At 43.6% G+C, this 20736-nt stretch overlaps 1 protein-coding gene and 1 long non-coding RNA gene across 2 annotated transcripts in view; one reads left to right on the top strand and one right to left on the bottom strand.

The window, feature by feature from the left end:
* Positions 1–6946: 6946 nt before the first annotated feature.
* On the bottom strand, positions 6947–9552 carry LOC147028304 (uncharacterized). The gene is made up of 2 exons (XR_015057513.1): positions 9472–9552; positions 6947–9193 (listed from the first exon to the last, which is right to left on the bottom strand). It is a non-coding gene; the product is annotated as an uncharacterized LOC147028304 (long non-coding RNA).
* The window catches only part of LOC147028303 (dolichyl-diphosphooligosaccharide--protein glycosyltransferase subunit STT3B-like), a 224849-nt gene continuing 213518 nt past the window's right edge, over positions 9406–20736 (top strand). The window contains exon 1 of the mRNA XM_085878590.1: positions 9406–9711. Coding sequence (XP_085734716.1) covers positions 9527–9711 — 185 coding nt within the window. The 5' untranslated portion in view covers positions 9406–9526. The remainder of the gene's footprint in view (positions 9712–20736) is intronic.

The raw sequence follows: 20736 nt of genomic DNA, 5'->3' as shown, positions 1-20736 counted from the left end.
TCAATGTCTCCATATTTTCATTCCAAACAGCATCATTCCAATTGAAAATTAATAATATACCATTAATATAACAGAATACAAGGTTACAAACACTCATGAGGTCAACGAAGCACCGTATTTCAATGACGTCATCGCGAATCTGCAAATTCAGAATCCGCGAATGTCACGATGGAAACAAATTTCCTCATTCTGATTTAAACTCAATATCTCCATATTTTCATTCCAAACAGCACCATTCCAATCACAAATTAATAACATACCATTAATATAACAAAATACAATGTTACAAACACTCGTGAAGTGAACGAATAGAAATGCTATTCTCACGTTACATCCGGATGTGGAGGAGCTTCGTACTAATTGAAATTCAAAATCATAATTGTATTGAGGTATTTATGAAAACTCCAACCCACCTCAGGACATCCGCTGGGACCTCAAAACGTTCCACAGAAGGTTTAGCCGGGCTCGCCCCAAAACTGAGTGAGTAGTTCGTGGACGGACGGACAGACGGACGGACACTCCTGCTGTCAGTGACGTATAGAGATGTTTGTGACGTATATGATGAACAAGTAACACATACAATGTATACTTTAACACGCAATTCTCTTTGTTCATTAGAATAAGTGAAATGACATCTCCCAGAATGACAATTGGCTGAAGAGAGTTAATTTAACTGATTATATTATCTCCACCACCGGAGGTGGACGGTCGGACGTTATGTTTTCTTCCCTGTCTGTCTGTCTGTCTGTCTGTCTGTCTGTCTGTCTGTTTGTCTGTCTGTGAACACAATATCTCAAAAATTTATGGATGGATTATGACAAATCTCGGTGGTTGAGCTGGGTGGGTGACAAGAACAAACCGATGAAATTTTGGTTAAGGTCCGAATCCAGGTGTGTGTGTGTGTGTGTGTGTGTGTGTGTGTGTGTGTGTGTGTGTGTGTGTGTGTGTGTGTGTGTGTGTGTGTGTGTGTGTGTGTGTGTGTGTGTGTGTGTGTGTGTGTATGCGTGGCCTCAGCCGTAAGAGTAGTGGACTCACTTTCGATGCCTCGGAGCAATGCAGCTTGCATTCTTCTCCATCCTTTGTGATACCACCATGAAATTACGTCTTCAATTATTGCTCTGAGGAATCGAAAGTGAGTCCACGACCTTGATGGCTGAGGACTCCCTGTGCCTTGAGAATGTTTGGAGCACTCCAGACTACCAGACCTGTATTCACGGCCAATGATCTTTCCCTGAAGACAAAAAACGTGGTCACTGTGCTGTTGTATGGGCTTGAGAGATGAGACATCATCCAACAACATCGGCACATCCATCGTAACAGCTTTTACGATAGGTCGTTATATAGTGACCAAAATTGCTCCAGCCATGATGTGCAGTCAATGTGGCATCATTTGTTTGGGGGGGGGGGGGGCAGCTGGGCCATTGATACAGTGCCCCCTGTATGTTAAAGGCAGCAAGTTCAAATTTGGCAAGAATTTGTTCAGAGTGCCGGCGATAGCTTGGGCTCTCTTCGCGAAGGACACCGTGGGATCTTTAACGTCCACCAACGAATGTCCATCCGAGGGATGGCACACACTCTGATGCCTCGCCTTGTCTGCAAAACATCAGAGATGACAGTTTAGAACTGGAGCAAGATTCAAACCCAGGCGAGGCAGCACAGAGGTGAGTGTGCGTACCTTTAGGCTATCCTGCTAGTCCTTTTTCCCTTTTCCCAAGAAGGAACCAGTGACTTCTGCACCAGTAATCGAATGGAATCCAGGCAGGGAAATGAAAGACCACAGCCTTCCAGTCCCTGCCACAAAAGGAGGTAGCTGGTGGTAATGTGTGACATCCTCATCGCAGCAATATGGAAACATCGACATCTAGTGAGTCACTATATCCATTAGGAATGCACATTACCTGGTAGCTTAAATTGCCTGCAGAATGGTTTTTGTATGAGTCTCATCATGAGAGCTGAGCCTGGTGTTGGCTTAGTGGTTAGGGTGGTGGCTTGGGATCCGAGGGTCCTGAGTTCAATCCCCGTTGGCCGCTGAATTAATACACCAGGAGGTTGAATCAGCCTATCATCCTTCCGAGGTCGGGAAAATGAGCACCAGTGTACTGGTAAGGGGGACACTGCATCAGCGGCATAGCCGCGCCCCATCCAATGATGCAACCAGCAGCCACAGGCTGCACTCGATGGAGAGAGAGTGAGATGATGAGAGCATGCTGGGTGATAAAGGTCATCAGGCAAGTAATCAATATGTTGATGCCATGCTATATCCAATACGCCTCTCCTTTTTCCTCGCAAGCACAGCAACCTTTTCAGCCAAGCAAGCAAAGTTCATCTTTTGTCTGAGAATGGGTCAGAAGTCATTGCGTCGCAATGTATCACATTTTGGGTAAGAGTACTGAGCTCGTTGGTTGACAGTCCAGTGTTTATTACAAGGGTCATCTCAGAGGTGCCACAAACAAACCATTGAAGGAAAAGGACCACCATGTTTAGCCTGTTGTTGGCTGAACAATTAAGATGGCTGGCTGCCTTCAGATCTTAGGGTCTTGAGGTCTAGTCCCTATTGTTCAGTTAAATAACACCAGGTCGGTTGACTCAGCCTGTCATCCTTCTGAGGTTGGCAAAATGAGTACCAGCTTAACTTGTAAAATAGGCACTGCATCAGTGGCACAGCTGTGCTCCCACTAATGATGCAACCACAGGCTGCATATGAAATAATAGGCTAATTATCAGTCTGTTTGGGATCAACATATTTTCTGTGTGGTGGCCTTCTCAATCTATCTCATCCTCATCCAATGATGTCTGAGACGTCGTCCAGTTTTTTTGCAATTTTAGTACGTACAGCTTTGCTGAGACGTTTGTCTGCTCCAAGTAGCACACCCATTGAGGTCAGCTGCTTGTATTTTAGCATCAGTAATGACAGCACCTCGGGTTGACCGAACACATAGCGCTCAGTCGTTGACTGTTTTAGGCGTGCAAAATTCAACATCAGAGATGTTTTCTATTATCAGTTCTTTCAATTTCTTACTTTTATTGCTGGGTGCGAGATACCGATCGATTTGCGTTGTCAATATTCGTAAAAGGTGACAAACTCCTAATGGATGCCATGCTGGTAATATTTACATCTTCTGGCGAACCTTCAAGAAGACTGATACATTTGGGATAGCAGGATTGCCTGGACGAGAGGTATGCACACTTGCCTCTGAGTCTTCTTGCCTGGGTTTGAATCTCGGCCAAGCTGGGAACGGTCGCCCTGGTGTTTCACAGGCAGGGCAAATCATTCACATGTGTGCTGGGCCTTGGATAGATGTTTAACCTGATGTCCTGTCTGCAAGCATTAGTTGGTGGACGTTAAATAAACCAAGATGTCCTTCACGGAGAGTTAGTGAACTATTCCTGGCACCCTGAACAATTTACTAATCCCTGCTCTAACCTGCAGGTCACATCAACTGCACCCAGCAAATTATGCTATCTACAGCCTTGTTCGACATACGAAGGAAGTATAAGAAGTAGATTGATCTTTTTTATTTTAATCACTATTATTGAGTAAATATCAATCCATTCTGTATCATTCTGCACAAAACAAGAGCGTTGAATGTGTCAAACGTTTGTTATATGGACAGTCCAACGGTTTATTGGTAGCAGGAAATCAATGGCATGTAGCTGCGCATCATAATACTTTAACATTAAAAAATTTGTTGTTAGGAAACAGTGTTTTTAATATTTTTCGCTGCAAAAACAGTTTTTACTTTATGTTGGAGCCTTTTCCTTTGATGTTACCTGTATTGCAAAAGCAACACTCGCTCTTTCCATATACCTGTATAACATGATGGAATGTCTCTACTGCATATGTTGTTTGTGGTGCTGTCTTCAACTAACATGCCATTTCCCTCTTTGATGGCCTCATCGACTTCACCACATTGCAATTTTCGAGATTCTCATTCTTCGAACAGAAGGGGGGAAGAGCTAGCTGGCAATGATACCTATCCGGACAAATTTATATCTTACTTTGCCTCATTGAAAGCTTGCAAAAAGTCATTTAAAGTTGTGCTTTGTTGGGTATGTGTACGCATACATGGCAAGTTGAAGGCGACAAAAAAAACAGGTTGGTAGGAATCAAAAGTGGTGTTTTTTTTTAACCCTTTGCGTGCTGTGGTCGCAGATTTGTGACAACATTAAAAAAAAATTGAAACAAACTTTTTGTTTTAATCTTGGTTATTCATCCAAGTTGTGATTCTTTTGCAAATACTACTTGAAATTCACAGCCCTTTGAAAAAAAATAATTAAGCAACAGGAAACCATGTGGCCATAAATAATGGAGCTCACAAAAGGTGAACCAAATGTGGTAAAAAACGCTATTCAATATGTTGACTCATCAGAAATGATAAGGAGGTTCCAAGTAAGACAACATACACATATACATAACATACATATGTACAACATACATAACAAACATTTCTCAAAGTTTTATTTACTTTTTTCATTTCCAGTGAGGTGTGACGTCACATATACTGCAAATAGCGTCACCACAATAAAGAGCAGTGTTGCCTGGTTTATAGAGACCATGACATTGGAAAGCAAATAGGCCTACCGATTGATTTGGGGTGATGACAAATGGTAGACGAGAGGAAGTGCTAATGCAGGTAGATGAGGATTGAAGGAGTTGGTCAGTTGGGTAAAGCTCATGATGCCAGCCAATAGTCAGACGAGAGCAGTACCTTGCATATCGGATAAAGTTTGCTACATATCTGTCACTGTGTGTGAATCCATGAGAGTGTAATGGAAGCAAAGCATTCCGTTTTAAAATTGTTCGTACTTTCCATCCAATATGGGTTTTAACGAAACTAAAACGGGTCCACGGGTTTACAGAAAGAAAACGGGTCAAACCCACAAAATATGGGTCACTTGCCATGTAAGTGTATGGTATGTCCATCCCTGTGCATACATGTCCTACATAGCATGGGGATGTACGCACCACTTGGTCCGATTTTTAGCCCCAATTTGACTTTGTCTGAAACGGGGGTTATAGATTTGGTCTCGTCCGTCCATGCTTCTATGTGTTCGTCTGTCCATAGCCATATCTTGGATATGTATGGACTGATTTTGTTCAAACTTGGCACAAAGACAATACATGGTGGTATACATAGGCACATCATTTTGTTTCGTGATTCGATCCAAGATGGTCGACTGCCGACCATTTTAGTTGCAAAAAAAACCCTCCGTTATTGAACACTTTCTCAACCATTTCTCGGACATGCATTTACTGATCTGGTTCAAACTTCACACACGGATAATGAACGATGGCTTCCATAAGCCTGTCATGTTTTTCCAACATCAGATCCAAGATGGCCGACTGACGGCCATTTTGTTACTTAAACGTGTCCCCAACCATTTCTCGGACGTGCATGGTCAGATTTTGTTCAAACTTCACCTAAGCACAATAGATGATGGCATACATGCACACTTCACTTTATTTTTGCAATCTGATCAAAGATGGCCGACTGGTAGACTGGCGGCCATTTTAATTGTAAAAAAAAATCCGGTATTGAACACGTCGTCAACCATTTCTTGGACATGCATCGACCGATCTTGTTCTATTTTTTTCATCCCTATACCATGAAGGTATGAAAATACATCTTTTATGAAAATTAAAGAAAAATTCTGATTACTCCTTTCAATTTCACCACAACCACCTTTAAGTACAGTTTACAAAAACTGATCAGACAGCATTTTCAACTGAATTTTCAATATTTTCTATTGTCTGCAGTTATAACATTTATTTAACACGTAAATAAGTATGATTAAATGTTACACTGTTTGTGTAATTCATTATGTCTCCCAAAATTATAAACATTGAATCCCTTCTGTGTGAAACTTGCATTCCCAATTGAAAACATCATACATGTCACGTGACCAACTATCTTACACAATATAACTACGTGACCCACATCATTAATATTCATGACCGAATCACCCAATCGCACGCAATCTTCCATGTCACATGACCACTCAAGTCAGTTGCGCATACACATAAATCTTGTAAATATGGGTTAGCCCTTTAACACTCCACACAGCAAAATTACTAAAACCACGTGGACTATGACATCTTATGTCTTTTTCTCCTTGTTTACCTTATTGTCCATTATATATTGTTTTGGTATTATTCTGAGTAATGAGTTTTGTTTGACAGTTTTCTGATGTTTTGTTTTTTTTACACGTCAGATGGTTCATGATTGTATTTCAGTTTAATACTATTTACACGTGTGCAGATAATCAATTAAATGAGGAAAATAAAAACACCCGTATTTTATTAATATAACGCTCCAGGGGTGGCATTCGTGTTGAGACTGGCCCGAAAATATTATTTGCCCCCGGTGTCGTGGAACGACCGACGTGTCTCGATTTTTGAATAGGAATGCTCCAGGCAGTTTAACCAACATTTGCAGAAGTTTAAATCACTTTTTCTTTTTTTAAAACACTCCAAGTGCGACGGTGAAAACCATGCCTTCTCCACAGACAACCACATGTTGTCACGGGGCTGGGACGTCGGCTGCGAGCACAACCGCTAGATGGAGCAGTAGAGTCGGCTCGACCAATCGCCCGGAATTCAGATTGTACTGTTCGGAAAAGTCCGAAGAGTACGGGTCCCTTTCGGACCGTGAATGGTCAATATTTCCACCATGTGGTACAGGGTTATTTGCCAAATCTTCAAAATACCTGGAGACCACGTGGCGATCTCCCTTCACACCTATAGACCACGTCTTCACACCCTCGACGGAACTCTAATGAAAACGAGCCGCTTAGCGTGCTCGTTCTGTGTGTGATTCCAAGTGGTTTAATTGCCAAGAACCGTCGGTCCAGATGTCCCCTTACGGCGGCACAACGGCCTTGCTAATTTTCCCCAGCACGCGACACGCTCAGTCAATGAAAGAAGGGACGCGAACGAACTGAAACATTTAACAATCGGGGTATTTATTGAATAATGGGGGGAACTAGGGAAACACGTGAGAGGCAGGATTAAACCGAATATCAGACAATGCACGTATGTACAGGCACAAAAGCACTTAACAGTTCTCTACTTAGAGGACGGGCCCACCGACACACACACACACACACACACACACACACACACACACACACACACACACACACACACACACGAAGTAGTGGCTGACGCCTTTATTTCGGCCCTCAGCTCGGAGGATAGTGGAGCTGAGACCAGGGTCTATTTTGGACCTGTCCACCTCGTGCGGTCTTCAGGCGAGACGAACGAACCAGGACGAGACCAGCCCAGCGTTGTCGAACTGCGACCCATGCCTGAAATGTCCAGCAAGCGTCCAGATGCGACCCATGCTCGAGATGACCAGTGAGCGTCAGAATTCAATGAGCGCAGACGCCGGCGACAGGATCAGCCCAATCTTTTTACGACGACCACGACAAGAGAGCGCTCTGTCCGATCGACTCACTCCCCTTTTTATGCGCTCCATGCACGGCTCGACCCCTCCCCCTCGGCACACTGCCCAGCGCATCGGTGGGTGGGGGCTTTGACCTTTCCCCCACTGAGCGCGCGGAGAATCTCGGGAGCTGAGGGTTTTCTCTTCTGCAGCATGTCCGCAACCAACGGTAATTTTGTTGCTGTCGTTGAAGATGAGGTTTTCCTAAAATAAATCACAGTGCATTTCCATTGATTTACCCATTAGACAAGGGAAGGAAGCTATCTATAAAACACATACTTCCCGATATAACTGAGCTATAGGAACCTGAATGTTGTGTGTGATTATGGTTTCCAGATTTGCAACAATATTACACCAGACAGGGAAGGGCCACCCTCACCTCTGTCCAGTGGAGATGACGCAACACATGGGTGGAGCATAAATATGCATGAAGCAAAACATGGGTGAAACATGATAAACATTTTACATTCAAACTTGGTTACATCACACCCAACTCTGGCAAAGCTTAATCCTTAATAGTATATGCCGACAGTGATGTGTTATTAATTTAAACAGCACATATGCAGCCAAGTCATGTAACTCATCATTCTGACTGATGAAAAAAACCAATAAAGGAAGCTTAAACAACATAACAATATCATTATGCATTATGGTGATGCTGAAATCTGAGTGAGAATAATATGGTTTAAAAAAATGTTTCATTTCACTCATTTTAAACGGAGGTTAAAACCAAATCATCCAACAGCGACCGACGTACTGAAGTGGAAGTGTTTTTTTTTGTTTTCTAGTACCATATATAAGCAGCAAGGTTGGGTGATGAAGATGGGTGGCAGGATGGCCTACAGGTCCACACAACTTGCCTTTAAGCTGTCTGGCCTGATTTTGAATCTCGACCCAACTATAAACTGTCATCTCAGGCTTTCACAAGCAGGGTGTGTTCCATCATTAAACTGGGCGTCCTCTCTGACGAAATTACAAATTGCTGTCCTTATCTTAGTCGAACGTCAAGCCTGGCCAGCCAATTCGTGAAAGACAAGTCAATCTTCCCTCGTCGAATCCCGCAAGAACGTGGGACCAATTGTGGCCATGAAAGAAGAAGTTGCCAAGGAAGATGATGTTGGCCGACTTACAAGCAGATGCAATATGACCTCAGGCAAATGATGGAGCGAAGAGAGCAGAATGTTTGTGAAGTACATGTTCATGTCTTGATTAAACCCGTCAGCGGTAAAAAAAAAAACAACAAAACAAACAAGCAGTCATAGACTGGTACTTACGAAATTGTCAACTTGACCTCTGACCTTGTCTAATAAAAGCTGTCTTTAGAGAAGGTAGCGACGCAAACCAGAAGTTTCGACGATGATTCTGTCCCAAACCATCAAAAATCAAATGTTTGACCTCACTGTGACCTTGACCTTTGACCGATTTTGACCAAAATCTAATCAGCACTAGCCATCACCCTCCTGAATCACGTGGTGTAATTTGACATTGGTAGCTTCTTCCGTTCTCGAGTTATCGTGCCTACAAACAAACACACACAAAAACACACAAACAGAGGACGGAAGTCATCAATATACTTACGAAATCTTTAGATTTCGTAAGTAACAAAAAAAACCCCAAACATCCTCCAATGTGTTCATCGAACCTTGAAAAAGAAGGTGTCAGAGTGAAAGTCACATCACGTGATAGAAAGTGCCATCATGCATAATCAAATCAGGCAAAGTAATCCACCTCACTTTGTCATGGGATACCTGTAATTATACAGACTTACAGGTGTTACACCCAACATACATACACACACACATATATAATTATATATATATATATATATATATATATATATATATATATATATATATATATATATATATATATATATATATATATATATATATGAAATATCACCAAAGCCATTACCCTTTTATTGTCCGGTACAAACATCAAGTCATTATAATAATGCATCGTTCCCATTGATAACGTGCCCTCCTTGCTGCTCCCTCTCCATTTTGCCGTGTTTTAAAATCCTCACACTCATCTTAGCTCCACCCATTTTCCGTGTTCGTCGTCCTCAGTTTCGGGCCGTCATGGCGCTGCGCTCCGCACATTCCCGTGTCGACTCGCGCGGTCCTCCGGAACTCGTGGAGCCGCAGCGACCTGTCCGCGCCCTCCTCGGACTGCTCGTCCTTTCCCTCGCATGCGTCGCCGCCGTGTCCGTTCGACTCTTCTCCGTTGTGCGTTTTGAAAACATCGTTCACGAGTTCGACCCGTGGTACGTCACCTTCACTGTCTCTTTCGCATTGTTTCTTCAACAATTCACTCTTTTATCATAGTTTTGTTTCTCTTCCTGTCGATATTTCTTTTGTCCCTTCCCGTTTACTTCAACTCTTTCGGAGTTAAATCGGCGAGACAGAGCCGTGAATGTCCGACGTGGCTGTGGCGCAGGAGTGCCCTGTGGTTATTTCTGTCAGTGGCTTTCTTTCCATTATTGTTTCCTCTTATTAATGAGTCTCTCATCTTTTTCAATTCTGCGTCAGCCACGCCCATCATCCTTCAGCCACGCCCAACATCTTTCAGCCACGCCTATCATCCTTCAGCCACGCCCATCATCTTTCAGCCACGCCCATCATCCTTCAGCCACGCCTATCATCCTTCAGCCACGCCTATCATCCTTCAGCCACGCCCATAATCATTCAGCCACGCCCATCATCTTTCAGCTGCTCCCTTTCCACACCCCTCCTGACATTCACAACTTTGTTTCATCTCCAGAAAAGAAAAAATCATCTCACAAAATACCATTAGCACGTCCTTTGTGACATATCTTGCATCACACGTACCGCAGCATCTTTTCTTCTCACAATTCTGACTCGCCCGATATCTGCTAGTTGGTGAACCACTGTATATTTCTTTAACTTCCCCCAAACCGATCAAATATATAAACCCAATGGTATTCAAAGAATAGTTACCCCCCCCCTACCCGCACAGTCTTAAGAAAGACTTGGTGCGAGCCAACTCTTGTAACGGCAAATTTGTAATTAAAAAAAAAAGATTAAATTCAAATCAAATGGAAGACCAAATGAAATAGGTACTGCATTGGAGTTATCAGAAGGAACCCGAACAAGGAAAAAAGCAAGGATGAAGTCATCAGGAGGAACCTGGATAGGACTCGGGTTTTAAGTGCTGCTCCTCCACCCTCAAACCCATCCAGGCACAGCCAAGTGAGCCTTGCTCAAAATTTTTTTAAAAAAAACAACACATAAAAAATTAAATAATTCTCGATTCTAAACCATGTGTCCGATCAGGTTCAAATTGAAAACATATGTTCCCCATCACTACTAGATCATAATTTTGAAGCTTCATGTCGATTGATGCAGCGGTCCAAGAGATAAATTTTTTTCAATATTTTCCTTCAATACAATATGGCTACCAAACCGTGTGACCTCTCAATAATTCATGAACCCCCTAGCATCCCTAAGGCTTGGGGAACGTGTGTGAAATTTACCCTTGATCTGTCCAGCTGTTCTGGAGTAGAGTATTTTAAAAGGTTTTTTTTAGGGTAAATACAATATTGCTGCCAAACCATGTGACCTATGATGTCATATGTGGATAACGTTATGTTCCTCATGGATAGGCAGTCATACGTGTAAAGTTTCTCCTCTATCTGTTCATCCATTTCGGAGAATATTTTTGAAGTTTTTTTTTCTTTTCTTCAAATGGCTGCTGAACAACATGAGTGATGATGTCATAATTTTCATTAAAACATTCTACATGAGTAGTCGCACCTATAGTGAAGATTTTGTGTTAATCCGACAAGCGGTTCCAGAGAAAATGGAATAACAAAATGCACACACATATACTTATGGGACTGATCACTTAACCCTGCTTCTTGCTTTGCAAGCGTGGGCTAATAAACTGATGCTTTGCTTTTTTTACACTCACCTGTTGAATCTTTATCCTTTGGCACATATTTTACGAACAGGAGTACCTGGCGTTGCCAGGTGCTATTCTAATCCTGTTTGCATTGTGAAGAAATAAAAAAAAAAAATTCAATTTTTTTTTGTGGTAGCCTAACCCTTGTTTTGTGTTCCCCACACCTGCTAATGAATTGGATCGGGGATCATTTAATTGCATTTGGCATGGATACAAAGGCTTTGGTACGACGGAGCGATTTTTAAAAATTATAATAATGAAAAAAATGCAATTTTATAAAAACTAGTGCGTGGCCGTACGTGCAAAAAAACAACTTTCAAACCGCGTGCCAGAAACAACCACACAGGCCGTTCCTTCACTCTCACGTGTCCGTATGTGCATGCCCATACATGCTTGGCCGTTCGAGCAAAAAAACAACTTTCAAACCGCGTGCCAGAAACAACCACACAGGCCGTTCCTTCACTCTCACGTGCCCGTACGTGCATGCCCATACATGCATGGCCGTACAAGCAAAAAAAACAACTTTCAAACCGCGTGCCAGAAACAACAACCACACAGGCTGTTCCTTCGCTCTCGCGTGCCCGTACGTGCGTGGCCATACGTGCAAAAAAAACAAACTTTCAAACAAATACACAGGCCGTTCCTTCGCTCTCGTAAACGACGACTGGATTGGGGCATTGTGTTTATCTCTAAATGCGCATAAGAAATCGAGAAATTATTAGAATTCAGTAAGTCATCTCTATCCGGAAGTCCGTACGTTGTAACCAGTAATGGGGAACGTGCTCTAACTTGGCCATAACTTGGGAACCACTTGTCCAATTAATTTCAAACCTTGAAAAGGCAAACAAACAGAGATTGCTGGAATTATAGATAGAAGATAGATACTGTGGGTGCAAAACGCCAAGCAACGTGTCCTGTCATTGGTAACTGATGATCTTGGTAATTGGTAACCCAATTAATGGCAAAGTGTGCGCAGTTCGTGAGGGGAGACACGAGAGCCTTTGCTCTTGTAAAACCAATGGGTTTATTTCCCGTAAGCCGAACAAAAAGAACCAGTGGATAGTGGAATCGTGGGGAGACGATGGCGGCTTGGGAGGAAAGGAATGCAATTAATAAATAATTATATACAATGAGAATAAAATAAATCTAAAGAACTAAGGCACCTCACTCTGGACTCAATCACAGATGGGAAAGGGACAAACCCGGGGGCTTAGCTCTGGTGGTAGAGGGTGGAAGGATGGGTGTGAAGCAGCTACAAACAGGTGATGAGGAGGAATGATGACTCGGACAATGAGACAGACACACGGGCAGGTCAACGAACGGGGGCAGACAGACACAATGAACAAGCACATAACGAAGACAGGCAGGTAGGACGACCTCCTGAGAACTCTCAGAATTTGGCAGTCCTCTTTCTCCTCAGTTTCTCCACAGTCGGTTCTCTTCACACTCCACAAACCTCTCAGACTCACAGGATCGCCTCACACACCCAACCGCCCGATTCGGCTGCTCCCTCTTCTCCCCGGGTATATCTCCGCCCCTTGGGAAGCGTCTATCACTCTGCCCCTGAAGGCCTTCACAGCTCTGCCCCTCTCTTCATCTTGCAAAGCCTCCAGGCGCCCCGGCTCAAATTTAAAAAGGATAGAGCATGGACATATACATATACTGTATATTGAAAGAGGTTTCCTTCTGTGTCCATCCCATTCCTCCCCTCATCCATTGTTTGTCCACGTGTCCCTCTATTTTGTCCTTCAACCACATTGTTTTTGCTCCCCATCCCCCTTCTGTCTACTGTTCCTTTTGTCCTGTTGCATCCTGATCTATTCAGTGTTCTCGCTCTTCCATGAGTCTTGACTCTGTACAAAAAGAAAAATGTCATATTTTGGCAACCAGACTTGATGGGCCGAACGGTCTCTTTCTTGCTTGAAGGTCCTCCGAAGAGAAGTCTTCGATATCTCTGTGTTGTACAATGAGCCAAGTAACTTGAGAACGGATTTTCGGATTTAAATAAATCCAACGACAGTGGATTCTCCGGAAGGTTTGTGACGCAAAAAGAAAATAAATAAATACAGAAAGGTTGGTTTGTGTGCGTGGGTGCATGGGCACACGTGTCAAAACTGCAAACGACAACTTGCAATGCTGGTTATCCCTGCACATAGGGCAGGATCTCCCAGGAATCCTTTTTGGTTCTTGCCTCATAGATGAGCCATCGCAGTCAAGATTGGTATTCACATCAGCGAAGCGATGGGTCTTATATGCTCGCATCTCAGCCCTTTGAAGATCCTATAGACCCATTAGACATTTACATCCTTTAGACCCCTTGAGACCCTCTATACTCCGAATACCCTCTGGAACCTTAAGACCCTTGAAGTCTCCTAAGACCCCCTAAGACCTCCCAGACCCTCAAGACCATGTAGACCATATAGACCCCATTAGAACTCTTATACCCTGTTAGACATTTTATAACCCTTAAGACCCTATAGACCCCGTTAAACCCTTTACAACCCCAAGACCCCTTCCAACCCCAATCCCTTTAGACCCATTGGACCTATCTTACCTTTATAACCATTTCGACACCTTTCGACCCCGAGAATCTGACCATGTGCACATGTACAGAAATTGTGGAAGAAAACTCAGTTTCCAATCAGGTTTTAACATAACAGAGTTTAATCATTTATGCATGCATGGAGAAGTGTAACAGAGTCGGGTTGCCTTGGGTTGCCATCAGACTCTCCGGAATCGCAAGCCATCACATACGAACAACTTTGTTCGCGAATCGACCATGAATGCCAATAACTCGACCACGTGATTTAGGATCCTCCGTCTGATACCGCTTACCTAAAGGTCATGTGTTTTAATTACCTGGGGACGCGCCCTCGGTACGCCTTGCTCAAACCGGATCACCTTACCAGATCAGATGCAGCCGAGCGTAACTGCCAAGAACGTACCGGCTGGAAAACAGATTGTTGGGGGATAACGTCCCAGCTAAACTTGAGTACGAACCATGCTGGACCAATGAAGGAAAAGATAAAATGAGCTGGGAACATTTCTATACCAGCATTTATTTACAATGGCGAGGAAAGGTATGCGGCACACTGAATTGGGTTTATTATAATGTACAGCAGTGGATAGCAAATAACTTGCGGGGTGTGACAAAAGGCAAGCAATCTTACAAATGCAGACACAGAGCAGACTTATCCCGTTAGAACTTCTACAATCTTAACATAAAGTAGGACAGGCACCATCACACACACACACACACACACACACACACACACACACACACACACACACACACACACACACACGGAAGATTACATATAGCCCAGAGAGAAAAAGAGAAGATGAGGATAAACAGCCTCACAATACCTGGCACGGTCGGCAGATCAAAGTAACCCAGTACGCTTAGGGAGAGGTAGAACGGAGGAATACTGGTGTCTAAAGTGTAGGAGTGAGAGGTGTGATGTATTGAAATATGGGGGGTGTGGTGTCATGCCAGAGGAAAATGGGATTGCGAGTCAGTAATGATGCTCCTTTGTTCGTCCAGGGATAACCAGCATTGCAAGGGATAGAGGGGTGGAAAGAGAGAGGAGAGAAGATGCGTCAGGCGAAAGATCCTTAACCTAGTCGTGTATAAGTCTGTTAGTATAGCGTGTACCTCCGTGGGACGCTTCGCCTGAGTGTTCCCACCTCAAGATGTGGCGCGTTATCTCCGGCTTAGTCACTTTGCCAGGGCTAGTGGCAACATACGCTCCACACTGGTCCTCAAGAAGGAGCACGTCCCACAGTCGCACACCAACAGCAAGTGAAGAGCCAGCGAAGGGGAGAGACAGCAAAGAGCAGCCAACGAAAAGCCGAGAGGAGCAGAGAAGTAAGGACCAAAGAAGAGAGTGAACGGCTCCGCCTTTTATAAGCTATGGGCGAAGGGTGGGGTGACGACCCGAAAGCGATGCACTGTGACCCAAATCCTGTTTCTCTATTGGGCCATAGCAGCCCTAGCCATACCCTGCCAGGCTTCCGGGGCCAGAAACGGTTTCAGTCGCCTATCCGGCTCGACACGGCCCGGGGCTCCTGACTCAACATAGGGTATGAGCCACCACCCTGGCCCTGAACGTGCTCTGAGTGCAGTCTGAATGCCGAATAGTAATGGACACTGACCACCCACGGGCAACCTCTCATGAGCCAAAATGCACACCCGGGCCCCGTACCAAACCTCCGGTTCACCCTTCCCGCGACCCATCCTTGCCGTCCCTGTTCTGCCATGTTCTGGCAACTGGACGAGGCTCATATCAATCCCGCGTGTTCACCAGGGACATCCCTGGCAAGATGCGGTCGAGCTATTAACGTCCATTGCTCGGCCCCGCATCGCGTGGTCTGAGGACAGACCGAGTCGTGCAGCACTCTTCCCTATCGTGGTGAATTGTAGCGATGCAGAGGTACGAGTGGGTGCGGGAAAATGTGTTTCCCGTGTGCGGGAGGCGTTTGTGGTCAAAGTGGTGAGGTTTGGTGAGTGAGGGGTGAAGCAAGGTGAGATGCCAGTTGGAAATTGGCACACAGATTTGAATGCATTAATGGTGCGCGATGCATGTGCGGTATAGTGTGTAGTGTGCTTTGTTGGTTCCGAGCCATGGGATGCATCATCGTGTGCTTGCTTGCTGTTCCATCACATATTGAATGGTGTGTGTGCTTGCTTGCTTGACTTGTACCATGGCTAAAAGGAAAGGGTTGGATTATAAATCAGAATCGGAGACAGAGATAGTTAATAGACCTAACTATAAGATCCACACAGTGCTCTTTGTCCCGTTAAGCCACCAGACATGAGGGAAAGGTCTAATTGCATGAAGACGAACAAAATAACTGCCTGGGGATCACTGTATGTTGGGTGTCATTGCCTTAGAGGCTCAGTAGTTTTGTAGAAGCGCAACAAGATGTTTGTGATATGTTTATGTGAAATGATGTAGAAATGAACATGTATGTGTACCTATGTGTATGTATATGTCTGTTAACAAAATGTAGGTGGATGTACGTGCACATGTCTCTCCATAAAATTACTTCTACAGACCACACAAACCCTCTAGACCTTTACACCCCTTAAGTCCCTTGACTCATTTTTAACCCCTTAGACCTCATCACCATTTAGACTCCTTACACAAGTGATCTTCACGATTGGTTTAGAAGCCACTTTTTCTGAAAAGACATCAGTATGAGAGCCGTCACACCACCTGCAGGACTCCATAATGGCTACTATGGGGCCCCACCTCCACATACTCCTCTTCCTTGTTAACTGGGCTGCAAGCGTAATTGTTTGTATACTGCAACCATATCCTGATGGAGATATGTGACTTGTATGCTTTGTGTTAGCACACTCATTTGAAACCATTGGGTCAATTTGACAGCATTTATGGAAGATTATGATGGGTCATTTTCACATTTGTGTATTATCGACCGCACATAAGGAGCCGCACTTTGGGCCGCCAGTGGCTCGCAGGCCGTGCAATGAAGAACAGGGCCTTGCACCCTTCAGACATGTGAGACAGCTTTGATCCTTGACCATTTTGAGCTTTAGACCACTTAAACCTTTTTACACACTTTAGATCCCTATTGACACCTTTAGACCCCTTAGACATTTACGTGCTTTGGAGATTACACCCTTTCGACCCCTTAAGCTCTTTCGACCCAAACTACTCTTGGAACGTATCCTTTAAACCTTTCGACACTCTCGATCAGTGATCTCCAACCTTTTTAAACACAAGATCACTTTTCGAATGTAAATGCAACACAAGATCTACCCTTAAAAATTCTACTTTACTAAAAACCCCAAAAATGTTTACTATGCATAACACTCACTTATTCTTGGTGTAACACCTGTGCTTGTACACCATCTGTGAGTGCTTTGAAGTCTGGGTCAGAGTTTGAGATGGGCAGTCTCATGCAGTCCATCAGATGAGCATATGTGAGTTGAGTGCAATTCTTGGACTTGATGATTTTCATCTGGTAAAATGTCATCTCACAGAGGTATGTGGAACCAAAGTAGGCCTTCACCTTGAATGCACAGAATGTCAGAAGAGGGTACTTCTCTCTGTTTACAAGTCCCCAAAAGTCTTTGTACCTTGACCTAGCTTTCAGCTCTGACATTTTGCAGAGTGATTATCTCCATGTTGAGGTCACTGCTTTGTTCAAACACCTGCTAAAATTTTGTTGTCAGTTCTCCAATGTCCACTTGAACAAAAGGATTTGAGACAAACAATGATTTGTTCCATCTTGTCTACCTCCTAAAATCGTCTGTTGAATTCCTTTTCCCATCTGTTCAGGTGGTCACAGAATTTTTTGGGATGGAACCCTTTTTCCTTGACATTTTGTAGGATTTTCTCCAGATTTGGGAAATGATCTGTCACATTGTTCTTCAACTGGGATGACCACAGGCCCAGTTTCAACTTCAACGCATTCACTGCCCTGATCACGTGTGACAAGTCTCTGTCCCTCCCCTGCAGTTCACGATTCAACTCGTTCAATCTTGCCATTATGTCTGTAAGAAACCCCAATTCTAACAAACACATTATCTGACAGCTCGCTGTACACCTCATTTCTTGATTTAAGAAAGGTGACAATTCCTGGGATCAGATGAAAAAATCTCTGGAGGAATTTTGCTCGACTTAACTGCCTCACATCTGCATGAAGGATTAGCTCACCATAGGGTGGCATCAAGCTCATCGAGTAATGATTTGAACGAGGGATGTTGCAGAGCTCTGGCACAGATTGAGTTGATGATCTTGACAACAACTGCCATTACATGAGAAAAGTCAATCACCTTTCTCGCTTGCATTTGTTGGTGGATAGCACAGTGGTAGTTGACAAAGGAGGGGAATTCAGGGTCATTTCTGCAAAATGTGCAATCAAGTGCATTGACACCCAGAATTGCCGGTGCACCATCGGTTGTGATTGAAACCAGTTTCTTGATCGGAGTGTTTTTCTCAGTCACATACCTTTTCAATCCGTTGGAGACATCCTTGCCTCTTGTCCTCTCTTTGAGTGGCAAGAGTGAGAAAGTCCTCCTTTGTTGTTTGAGTCTTTGCCATGTGAACAAAATGAATCAGCTGGGCCATATCAGTCATGTCTACTGAATCATCAAACTGCAGTGAGAAGCATTCAGTCTGATGAGTCTTGGTGTATTTGCTGAGGGACATCCTCGGACAATGATTCCACCCTTCTGGCTACCTTTGAAAGCGTCAACCAGCATGCCCTTGATAGATGTCGTAATTTTATCTTTGTTTTTAATGTCTCTGAACAAGATGTCGGCAGCAACTGACATAGCCTCCTTGTTATACTTTACCATCAGTGAATGGTTTCTTATGTTTCACCGGAAGATGACTCATGTGAAAAGATGTCTGTGCTAGCCTCGGCCTCAGCCACAGGTTTCAAAAAGAATGACTGTTGAGCTTTCAAAATTCCTTTAACCCTCCCTCAAACTTTCTTCGTCCGAATCGTACTGTTTAAAGCAAAGTTTTGTTGAAATTTTGCACGCATCGTCTTGTGATGCCATTCCAAATTGCCTCTTTTACTCAAGGCTACACTCTGGTGACAAATGGACAGATGCTGTTGTTTTTGATATTTGTCAAAAAAATTCACTTTCCCATTCCCAATGGGAATTGTGGGGTTTTTTCCCCCTCTTCTTGGATAGCACTTTCTCTTGGACAGAAAAAACGAAAATGAAAATCCCAGCTTATTCCATGTTTCAGTGGTTCGACAACAGGCAATGAGCAACTGACAACTGTACAGTGACTGCATCATAGATGGACATAATTGGTTCATTTAAATGAAAATGATTTCTGATTGGCTTGTGCACCAACATATAGCTCTTTTTATCTTGCCAAAACTAAGTTTTTGCAAGATATGTTAGTCAGCTTGCATGTTTTTTTTGTTTGTTTGTTTGTCTGTAATCACGTATAAAAAATTCTGCAGAGCACAGTTATCATTGGAAATTTTTGTAACTTCGCATATCAGAGGACTATAGAGGTCCCTTTCAGTGCACAAATTTTGAAGGTCAATGTCAAAGGTCAAGGTCACTTTGTCGCAAATCAGGGGAGTCGACGAAACCCTTATTTTTTGAGTAATTTTGATCGGATCGTCTTCAAACTTCATGGGAATATAGTTCAAGGTCTGGCACTAAGCTGATTAATTTTTGGTGGCGATTGGCCTTGACCTTCATATGTTTTTATTTTATTTATTTATTTATTTATTTTTTGTCTGTAATCACGTATAAATCACTCTGCAGAGCACATTTATCATTGGAAATTTTTGTAACTTCGCATATCAGAGGCCTACAGAGGTCCTTTTCAGCGCATAAAATTTTGAAGGTCAAGGTCAAAGGTCAAGGTCACTTTGTCGCAAATCAGAGGAGTCGACGAAACCCTTATTTTTTGAGTAATTTTAATCGAATAGTCTCCAAACTTTATGGGAATGTAGTATATGGTCTGGCGCTCAGCTGATTAGATTTTGGTGGCGATCGGCCTTGACCTTCATGGTTAGCGCCTGAGGTCAAACATATTTGACCCCAAGGTCAAATTTTCAAGTTTTAGGAACCATATCGTGTCGTACCTCAAATTGAACACCTCGATGAGTGCTTTCTAGATATGTCAAGCTTGAGACATTATGACGTCATTTGGTGACGTTATGAGGCAAACATATTTTTCATGGTTACTCTGTAGAACGATTCTCATCAGAATCTCTCGTTGGCAGATATTCCTCAAGGAGTCGCTCCTGGTGGATAGCAGCTCTGTTCACCTCAGTGTGACCTTAAAGAAGTCACACGTGATCACCTTTTGGCAAGATACGGGTCACCCTGCGGGTGACATTGGTTTATTATTATTATTATTATTAATATGCTGTTATCATTATTCTGAGATATCTTTGGGAAAAATTGGCATGATAAGGTGGAACGACTCTTCAGTTGCGATATATACACCTTTCCAACACTGAAAAAGCAATAAAATGGCCAGAACTTAGGAAGCGGTTGTCCGATTAATATCAAACCTTGAAAAGGCACATCCGCGGGTCCCCGGCAATATTCCTGGCAAGTTTCAATCACATCGGACTGGCGGTTGTCGAGAAACGGCGGTCGCAGACAGACACACGGACAGACAGACACACACACACACACAGAGATTGCTGGACTTATAGATAGACTAGTGCGGGCCCGTAGGTGCATAAACGACGACTGCATTGGGGCATTTTTTCATCCCCCCCTCTCACTTTCCCCCTCTCTCCCCCTCTCTCGTGCCAGTACCCTCTCTCATGGGTGAGGCGTGTCAGTATGTGCAGCTTCGTTCCTTCGCTCTCGTAAACGACGACTGGATTGGGGCATTTTTTCAAT

The sequence above is a fragment of the Eptatretus burgeri genome, chromosome 4 (assembly GCF_056783735.1).
Source record: "Eptatretus burgeri isolate ZD-2024b chromosome 4, Ebu_testis_v1, whole genome shotgun sequence".
NCBI classification, from domain to species: domain Eukaryota; kingdom Metazoa; phylum Chordata; class Myxini; order Myxiniformes; family Myxinidae; genus Eptatretus; species Eptatretus burgeri.
Note: the sequence above shows the minus strand (reverse complement) of the source record. Positions and strands in the feature narration are given on the sequence as shown.